Here is an 11038-nt window from a genome sequence, read left to right as displayed (position 1 = left end):
TTTTAATGAGAAATATTTGCCCCTCTAAACAATTCTGTTAATAGATAATTCATTATTTATTTTAATTATTAATTGTTTTTGTCCACACAGTCTATATTGTCCATAACAGAGTCTGTCTGTCTATCATGCTAGCAAAACAGTGGGTTAACTTTGCCAAAACAAATTGTTTGACCTTTCACATTCTCTGTAGTTCCCTTGCAGCGCGAGCACAGCGCGGCGGTTACGAGCGTTGAACATGAACGCGCGGAGCTCTGAGAGAGCTGTGTGAACAGCTTCACACAGCTCCGTATCTGATGGGGGAACGCGGCTCGACGTAACAGCAGCAACTCGAGCACATTGCTGCCCCCTATATGTCAGGAGGACAAGTAACACCTTTTCTGTTCAAATTGCCAACCCGCCACAGTGGCGTGTGTGTTGATCAAATTCACCCGCCGCTTCAAATATTTACCCACATTTGGCGGATGGCGGGTGCTAATTTCCACCCCTGCTAGAAACACAAAACAACCTTTGAAAATATGTCAAAATTGTTATAAGGTAGCATCACTAACATGCTGCAGTTAACCCAAACACTAAAGTAAATATTTTTACTACTCATCACTCATCATAAAATAAAAAAACATTCAATGTAAAATTTCTACGGAGGAATATCAATTAAATAAAAATATGCAATGTAAATTAAGTGACCGTATAAATATTTGCCCTCTTTAAATTGATTGTCCTTATTCAACTCAGAGAAAAGACTATTGAAAAGTACAAGTTAGGATGGATCTAAAAAGATTTTCAAGGCCCTAAACATCCCCAGGAGTTCTGTTAAATTTATTATCAAGAAATGGAAGGAATATGAGACATGTGTAAGTCTACCAAGGGCAGGTTGTCCTCACAAACTGAGTGATCGTGAAGAAGGAGAGAGAGACCACCAAGACACCTGTGAGCACTAAGAAGGAGTTCCAAGCTTCAGCAGGTGAGATGGGAGAGACTGAGCTCCAACAACTGTTGCCTGGGTTCTTCAGCAGTCTGAGCTTTATGGGAGAGTGGCAAACAGAAAACCGCTGATGAAGAAAACTCAGATTAAATCTTGGCTAGGGCCGGCTCCCAAGAAGCATTGGTCAAGGATTCTTCCACATGCTGTTTGGCAAACTCAAGTTGACGCTGGTCCCCTTCTGGCTTCAATCTTCAAGGGTTGATATAGGGTCCAGTATTGTAATATATACTAAAAACATGCATGTTAGGCTGCCTTCAGGCCCAGGCCTCCCTTGAAAAAGAGATATGTGATCTCAATGGGATTTGCCTGGTTAAATAAAGAATAATAAAATAAACACTATCACCCATGGCATTAGGCACACTTGTTCAACTGTTAACCTGTTAACACAAATAGCTGTTCAGCCAACCACATGACAGTAACTCAATGCTTTTAGGCATGTAGTTGTGGTGAAGATGACAGGTGGTTCACATCATGGACATTCAGCTGACAAATCTGCAGTGTTTTTCTAGCTCAGGAAGCCTAAATATATTAGTTTTAGTGATCTGAAGCAAAAAAATGTTTGTCTGAGGAATGTTCCCAACAATTAGTTGAATCTATGACATACGTAATTAAGGCAGTTCTGAAGGCAAACAAGGGTTAAACCTAGTACTACCAAAGTGTACCTAATAAAGTGGCTGGTGAGTGTATATTGGTGATATAATCTGTCTCATACTGATATTATCTAATCTCCCCAGAAATATTCATATCACCTTTGCCTTCTTAATGTATTTAACATCCTCTGTGAATGCAATCACATAGAGCAAACATAAAATTTCATAAATTGTCTTTTGCAAAAATGGAATTTCTCCCTGATTCTTCAAATTAACATTCCTTGGTCCGTTGTCTACACCAGGTAAGATACTGACTGCTCATAAGTTATCTAAACACTCAAAATAAAACTGAGACTTGAAATATCTGTTTACTTATCCCACTTTGTAGCTATAAAAATACAAGCTGTGTGTGTTGTTGGTAGCTTCTAAATATCAGCAGGTCTATCTGTTTGTCTTATTCATTAATTTTTATTTAATAATCTATTAATTTACACAGCTCCTGGTATAGTCATTTGATCAATATTGAAATTAAAACAATGTCTTTGTGTTTATAACAGTTTTTTTATCCCACCACATTTTAAATTCGGATCAGACACTAAATCACCCTGTTTCATAAATCTGGCCCATATTAAGAAGCTTAGTGTTTAAATTGCTCGTTTGGCTCAACAGGAGTACACTGAAGAAGTTTGGGTATCTAAGATACCTCCTGGACACCCAACAGCTCAGACATTTCACTCTCTGGACTGACCCAGGACACAGTGGGGATATATAGACCTTCTGTGTTGACCTCCTCAGTTTAAGGTTCTGCCCCTGTGACCAAGAGGACCTTCTGACATTTCACAGGAGGACTATTGCCAAAAGCTAAATTACATTCAGCAAGCTCCATGTCTGGGTCTTACTGTGATGCATGTTAATATTTCATTTTTTTTAGCACATTACTAGTAAGGCAGAACAAAAACAAAAACAAAAAAATTCTGAACTAAATTGGTTTTATCTGATTTGTTTTTGTTTCACTCAGCTCTTATCCCCCTGTGGCACCTAATTTCTACCAGATCACGTGTCACTTCAACAATGTGGCTTAGTTGGGAAATTATATTTATCAATGTCATGTTCTTATCTTACTGTTGCAACACACTGTTAATAAAAAGCCTTTTACAAAGATTTTCTACTCTAATTATGTCACAAACCAGTACAGCTGCACAGCAGTAAAAAACTTTATTACAAATTGAATGAGTTTTGTGCATCTGACGACTGACACTGAGTGAGTAATACGTAACCAGAACTGAAGCCGTTAATCTGTTTTATTGTCTGGAAACTGTGTCATGTTTTGTATCCATTTTGCAACAGTTTTACATTATATTTGCAACTTTAAATATTTAATACTGACATGAGATATAGGCTTTGTAAAATGTTTCTGATTGAGCACCAAAAGGAGAAATATAGAAAACCTATGGTGTAAGCAAGTTAACTGCAAAGTCATTATTGACTGAGTTATAGCTGTTTTATGTACTGGTCATTTATTTATTTACAATTATTATTATTTATTTAACCAGGCAAATCCCATCGAGATCACAGATCTCTTTCAAGGGAGGCCTGAAGGCAGCTTGACATGCATGTTTTTAGACTGAGAGACGAAACCGTAGCACCTGGAGTAAACCCACACAAACAGGAGGAGAACATGCAAACTCCACACAGAAAGAGCCCGGGTCCATCTCGGGGCTTGAACCCAGGCTGAACCCGGTAAAGGTTGATTAGCTGTATTGGCCATTTTGATTTGGATTGACTCCAAAACCTAATCAGTTGTAGATGTCAATCCAATACTTTCTGAAAGTTTCATTGAATTTTGTTCAATGATTTATGATATATTTTGCTGACATGACTGACAAATGAACACACACATATACATAGAGACAAAAAAGAAATGACTCATTATTTAATTTCCAGTGATCTACCAGGAAGTGCTGCACAAAACTGGAGCTTGATAATCTGGAAACCACTACATCACTTTTCAAAACATTCTTTTTCATTTTGAAACTAATGAGAAGGTAATGTTCAAAGACAAATTCCCTTTACAGCAGGGATGGTCATTTTTATATGTAAGGGAAGTGAAAGGGACAAAAGCTTTGACGTGTTTATTAGGAAAAAAAAAACACAGCTTCCACAGAAACTGTCTTTACTGCCTACACAAAAACACAGGACACATCCATTTTAAGTAATTGTTACCTATTTTTGTTAACAACTTTAAAAATGTTGCTGCATCTTTTGACAATGTGTGTTTTGGAGATTATTTATTCTCAGTCACTGCAATGAGTTTGATTTATCAAACTATTTTAGATTTGTCCTAAACCTTGAGTCTATTTGTCCTTTAAACCACTTTTCAGACTAAACAAAGTAAGGAAAATGAGGTGTTATCCTTTCAACTGTTTTTTTAATATCAAACATTGATGCTGCAATGGGAACAAACAAAATTCTGAAACTGTTTTTTTAGGGCAAGGATAAAATGTCAGACAAAAAGCAGAAAACTCATAAAAAGACATCACATCCTCTTTAGTGAATTTCAAAGTAGTGTAACACTACTGGGGAGTTCAACACCAGTTTGCCAGAAATTTCTTACCAGGCCTGACCTCAAAACCCAATATGGCTGCCTTGTGTATAAAAAGTAGTGGTAGTTATAATTGGCTTCTTTACATTTCTCTCAGTTTGTACCATATCATTTTCATGTTCATATTCATATTCGTATTCATATTTGTATTCATATTCATCATATTTAGTCTGTAACAAACACACATAGGGCTTTATAACATTTATTAGTGAGCATGTTTCTACAGTGTTTAAATGCCCAGAATGTATAGAAACACGTGTTTGGTTTGTATTGTTAACAACAGTTACTCTGATTACTGAGCACAACACTACATAAACACAACCCAACAAGACCCAAACTAAGCATTTAGAGATGCCATTCAGTTCTGCTGCCTTTATCAATGAGAATGACTACATTTTAGTGCTGTTTTACTTTTTACTTGTTATTTCTTGCTAATTGTTAGCAAAGGTAGCAAAGATATTAATCGGAGCACAGCTACACAATGGTTGAGTACAGCTTCTTGAAATACATTGTGCTCCTAAAGTTTTCTTGAAGACAGCAAAGACTTAAATTTCAAGGCTGTTGTTCACTAAGGAGCATTTATGTTGCAAGTCATGAGTTCTTCAGCACAAAACATCTGTATTTTTTGAAAGTCTTTTTAAAAACTTTCAAACATACTTTTATCCTTGAACAAAACTATGCTTCCATGTTGTGGATAAGTTAACATGTTGCATCTGAACATGTTTGCATCGTACATGCAAATGCAAACCACCAGCAACAATCAGACATAGTGTTCAAATATTGATTTAGACATCAAAAATTACAACTAATTAAGAAATATGCTTCAACAATTACGTAGGAAAAGACCACTCCAGCTGTCAGCATCAGAGTTCTCAGCATTGCTAAAATTTTTGAATTAGTACTTACCACCATGTAGTTCTTCTCCTCTGACTCCTAAATGTCTTCACTAACAGGAAACTGGTTGTGAAATAATTACTAAAAAAATAAACAAGAGTGCTAACATGCACTGATTGTGTCAAAAAAAATACAGCAGAAAATCTCCAAATGTGTGTTTTACCAGTGTGAGCGAATTCTTTAACACGTGCTATTCAAAATTAATTAGCTTAATGTAACTATGGTCAAAAGCTTAATTAGCTTTTAAAATGTGATGCAATTTTCCAAAACTGGGAAAAATAAATGTAAATAAATTCTGGCTTTCATTGACTGGCCTGCTGTTATGTAATTATTGGTTGGCTTATGAAGATTAGCAATAAGTGTTGCTAATTCTTTGTCTAGAACGGAAATGGAAGATGGGGCAATTAGATGACGTGAATAAAATGTATATTTTTTATTTGTGACTGAAGTACCAACATGTTCTTGGGTTGATGTACTTTTTCCAGACTTCTATGAGACAGTTGTTCCTGTTTTCAATGCTGGCAAAATTAATAATTGCTGATAGAGCTATGTATAATCCACTCCTGATGTTGTCATAGGCGCCACATGTGCCAAATCCAGAGAGGTTTACATCATGTTTATACCCTTAATCAGGACTGGCTCAACCCCTTTGGCAATGGTTTGAATGAACCAGACATTCATTTGTACCTAGAAGTGTTGAGGTCCAGCTCTAACAGTCGAGGGAGCTAATTTTCAGTCAGTGCCTTTAAATCACAGCTGAGTGGAACGACATGATATAGCTCAAACAGCAGCTGTCAAAACTCAAACAACAGGGATGTAGACAACATGGGAAATGTTGTATATCTGTTTGTTTTATGGCTCACTTTGAGGGAGATTACACATATATCATGTTTCCATCTGCCACTTTTTTTTAAATGTTCTTTTTTTGTATTTGCTACATCTGTTTCAAACTTCAACATATCCAACTATAAAAAACAAAACAAAACAACCTTCAAGGCGAATTTGGGGTTTTAATGTACAAGTTAGAAATGTGAATAGAAATGAATAGAAATGGGATACTTACCTCCCAAACTTGAACTTGCTGTTCTCCCCGAGGAGGACATCCTTGTGCCTCCTGCGACTCGAGCTCCGACCACCAGTCACCATGGCAACAAAACTGACCACAGCCAGAGCCAGGCAAGTCAGCACGGCCACTTTCATTTTTCACAGGTCTCCCTGCCAAAACTGATGCAACTGCAGCATCCCCGCCGCAGCGAGCTCCCTGCTCCACCTCCAGGACTCTGCAGTCAGAACATCCACACTAAAGCTGCTGGTTTGGGCTCAGCATCCCTCAGCGGCTGGGTGTTTCCTCCTCCAGAAAGCTTCGGGATGCAACCAAGACTTCAGAGCAGGACAAAGGCATGAGAAAGTTTTGGAGGTTTCTCATCAGAGGTCAAGTTGGTGCAGCTCCTTAGTCTCCAGCTAGGATGTCCACCAAAATTATTCTCTTCTTCCTCTTTAGCCATCCAGTCTTCTTTGTCTCTCTCTATGTCTCTCCCCTGCTTTATCTCTGTTTTTGTGGTTCTACCTCTGATTAAAATTGATATGAATCTATTCCTCGCGGCGATGGAGGAATGACACTAATTCCACCCTAATCCTCTTATCTACAGCCGTAGCAATCTTTCACTAACCTACAAACAGTCCCACACACACTTTCATCAGTAATCAGGATTTTCTCTGTGGGACAATGAAAAAACCGGCACCTGCTCCAATTATTTGAGGTCCAGGCACACCTTCAGGGTTTGTGTTCGTGTGAGCCTGGATGCACTTCAACATTTTTTTGAGGGAGAAAAAAATACATAAATCACGAGTTTAAAAGCCGCTCAAAGAATAAAAGATTGTCAAGATTGGCTGATATTTAATCTAATCTGAAGCGGAGATAAAAGAGTCTAATCCAGCTTCACCTCCTCAGATAACACCTCTGGAAGACAATCCTGCTGACTGACAGTAACAAGCCATGCTGCAACTCACAAAGGCATTTTGAGGTGTTTAGTCCAAATCTTGAGAAAAACTTAGAAGGATATCACTTTACAATAAGAGTACTGCTGTAATTTACTAATAAATAGTTAGTAATGAACTTAACATTTAAGTGGTAAACACTTGAAAAACAATAACAAGCAATACTGACTTGTTTCTTGCCAAATAATGATCTAAAATTTATCTGTATTCTTCATAATTTAGATGGTAAATACCTAACATTTTCAGTAATTTACCTGAATGTAAGCACTATGAGTTGTTGTAGTTACAAAGTTATTTAAAAAAATAAGGTGAACAACGAGTAAAAATCTGAATGAATGTAAGTCAAGGACTAAAACAACAATGGCTTAATTTCTACTGCTTCTACTTCAATTATATTCAGAAATTATTTTAAAAAAATTGTAAGGAAATTGTAAGTTTTTGGAGAAACTTTAGCCAAGATAGGAATGTTCTTTCTCTGTATTTTGATATGTCAATTATGGGGATGTTTTCGCCATCTATTGGCCAGGCATAAGTATTACAGCATTTTTGTTAGAATGTGTAGACAAAGAAAAAAAAAAAAAAAAAAACAGTTTTAAATGATATCCAGAGTGCAGTAGATCTGGCCCTAATTGGTTAAAAACAGCCAAACGAAAAGAAAATTCTAGGTACTGAAAAATTGTTTGATTCATTCTGATATGTGGGTGAAAACAAGTCTCCCAGAAAAAAACTGCCTTAATTATTTTATACTTTGATATTTGATCATTTTAAAGTTATTTTTTAAAATGAAAGCAGACAAAACACTCACTAATATTAATTTCACCTCTGCTAAAATTTGCAAATCTGCTTCTATTTGTGTACTTATACTTTCATAATCATTTGCTGTAAAGGGTAACAGAAATCTGGACATTGGTCTGTGAAATGGATTTAAAGGCTACAAAGATGCAAAAACATCCTTCATTTGGCCTTGTATTCATAGGACTTTCTATAATGACACTTTCTTTTCAAAACTAAAAAGAAAAAAAGAACTGAGGCCATAAATGCTTGTGTATGTCCACCTTATCAGTTTTGTGATTAAGGAAAAGGGATGTTTCAAACAAAGGGAAATGAGCTATACTTAAAAAAAAAACAACAAATGTGTTTTTCCCCCCTTGTGACTTCAAATTGAGAGCTATGGAGAAGGGATAAGGATTAGAATAGCAAGAGAAGAGAAGATTCAGACTAAAGATATTGAGAGAACATTAAAAATGAGTTGAAATTAAACCATGTTTGAGGAAAGAAGACCCAAAAATAGAACAATATATTCATAAAAGGAAAATAGACCTAACAAAACTTAACACAGAAGCTAACTTCTAACCAAAGCTCCCTGAAATGAAAACAAAATCACACACTTAAAAAACAAAACAAAAAACAGAAAATGTCACTCAAAAACCATGGTCCTGACACCTGACTGGGAATTAGTTGTTCCTGTTCTGTTATATATTTTATATAATCAATGTGAGATCCAATGTTATTATAAAGTAATTTTCAATCAGACCCTTACTGTAAGTTGCACTTTAATTACAATTTTTAATGTAATAACCCAAGTTCTAACTTGATTGATGGCATTAAAGTACAGTCTGGACATTTTTAAAGTGACATTCTGTCAAATAGTTATTAATTGTATCAGCCACAGAAGACGAAGTATAAAGAAAAGGGTTGAAGGTCTTTCTTCAGGATAGGCTATGGATAGCAAAACAAGGGCCTGTTTTCTATCATTTTTCAGGTTTATAAAACAGCTCTTTTTCAAAAATGACATATTGGTGTGAAAGATGATACCTTAGCTATTATTATACCTTTACATTTTTATGACACATTTGTTGAGTTTGTCATCGTTTTTTGTCCTAACAAGCCACAGCCTGGATATTTAATCTGGTCTGTTTTTGTGTTTAATCTTGTCCTAATGTAAAATGTTGCATGTGAAACTGACAATCGGGGATCTGTAAAAACAACACTGGACAGGCAAAGAGTGATAGTAACAAGCATAGTGTATTCTGCATGTTGACTTTTCTCAAAAGTGGGTGTTATTTCAGGTTATTTGAGTTGATAGATAGCTGCCTGACCAAACTTGTTGAGATGTTTGTTCATTGGATTGTTGGGAATGCAAGAGCTGGTCACTTATCTATTTCAGGCTGATCAGGAAATAATGCTATAAATAAAGGTCACTAACCTACTGCTGCAACTGTTTTACTTGAAGATGACTGATAGGAAACAAAAGGCAAATCATGCCAGATGTTTCAGTTTTATATACAGTATTTGTACAATATATGTTAGAGATTATCTGATCCCTTAAAAAAAGCCACAATTAAAGCCACTGAGCTGCATGGGTTTGACTCAGGGGATTTTAACAGCTTCACTGCCAAATGTTTAACATACAACTCATAGCTCATGACACACAACACAGTGAAAACAAACCCCATCTGACATTTCACGCTGCAGCAGCCAAGGGTCCTGCCTGTCTGCAACTGTGACTTTGCCAATCACAAATCAAACCCCACCCATTGAGAGGTGGTGTGTGTGTGTGGAGTCTATTCTCTAAATAACCTGTTGATCCAGTCAAGCTAACACTTCAGTCTCTGGCAGCAGCAGGCAGGGCTCTTTTACTTCTCTTCCTCTTCTTTCTCCTGGATTTTATTCAAACTGCAGCCCAGTCACGGTAAGTCTCTGGGTTTTTCTTGTGCGTGTGTGTCTGTTGATTTTCCTGGTTTCACATACATTTCTCAACAGTAGGTTTCAGTTCTGTGAATTATACCAGCCTAGAGAAAGTGTGGGAACTTCTGTGAGTACAAATTTACTGTCTCATTTATATTTATTTTTTCTGAAGTTCCAGGATTTGTATGAAAGCATCATAAAGATGTAAAATGAGTGGTTTTTCAGTTATAATTTAAATAAATGTACTTTTTTTTTTTGAAGCAGCAGGACTAACGTTTTTATAAAGCTGATCAGCAGCTAACAGTTGGTCTGATAACCCTTGAGGTCAAACCAGAGCTATAGGGCTGTCAATATTGGAATGTGCCAAGTCAAATAATAAGAGAGCTAGTTAAATTCATTATAGTGGTTATGGGAAAAAGTTTTATTGTTTGGGAGGTTTAAGTAAATATGGATGATGAGTCAAAGTAATGAAATCATTCCTGGAAAAAGAAATATCAAAATCAACTTTGCATTTGCTTTAACTGTGTTGAATTCATTTTTAAATGTAAATCTCTGTGCAACCCACGGGTGTGTATGTTTGTTTGTTTAATTAAATATGAGCAAGTTAACTTTTTTTCAAGAATTTTTAGATGATGACAAAGTAGCTACATCAACTTCCACCTGTCCTGCCCTATTTTAGGGATTTCAAACTTTTCATTTCTTAAAACTTCCCTTTGCTGTAATGGCAGTAAAGGGAAGTTCCAAGAGCCAGTTCCTAACATCACTTTACTAGTAAAGACTTTTATTACCACCTGCTGCTGAAAGGCAAAGGCTGACCATACTGTTTTTGCCTGTGTCTATTACCAAACTCTCCTAAACTATTGGACCAATTCTATTGAAACTTGCAGAAAATACATATTAGTTGTACACTTGTAACTGACTTTGACACAAAAATGGCTATAACTCAGTTAGTTCCACAGATACTTAGCTGGAACTTGGTGTGGTATTAGCACAGAGTGATTCACAACACGTACTCTAAACAGTATATTGTGCACAACATTGTTGCTTAAAACCTTGTCATTAACTGTTGGTATCAACACTGTTTGTCAAGAATTTCTCAGATTTCTTTACTTGTACCTTTAAAAGAACATAGAAATCTCATATAATTGGACATACCTTCTGATTAGATCATTTTATTGGCTTTGAAAATGTCAGTTTTAATTGACAGAAATAATACATAAAAATTTATTCATAAAATTTACAAGATGATAATTGATGAAAATGATAATTCCATTTCATTTTTAG

The 11038-nt window shown here is 36.0% G+C and overlaps 1 protein-coding gene across 1 annotated transcript in view; it reads right to left on the bottom strand.

The window, feature by feature from the left end:
• Positions 1-8468, bottom strand: part of LOC108248826 (gamma-aminobutyric acid receptor subunit rho-3) — a gene marked incomplete in the record, with an annotated part of 62848 nt that extends 54380 nt beyond the window's left edge. The window contains 1 exon segment of the mRNA XM_025011006.2: positions 6132-8468. Within this exon segment, the coding sequence (XP_024866774.1) occupies positions 6132-6268 (137 nt within the window).
• Between the last annotated feature and the right edge of the window lie 2570 nt (positions 8469-11038).

The sequence above is a fragment of the Kryptolebias marmoratus genome, linkage group LG21 (assembly GCF_001649575.2).
Source record: "Kryptolebias marmoratus isolate JLee-2015 linkage group LG21, ASM164957v2, whole genome shotgun sequence".
Taxonomy (NCBI): Eukaryota; Metazoa; Chordata; class Actinopteri; order Cyprinodontiformes; family Rivulidae; genus Kryptolebias; species Kryptolebias marmoratus.
This window is presented reverse-complemented; position numbering and strand designations above follow the sequence as displayed.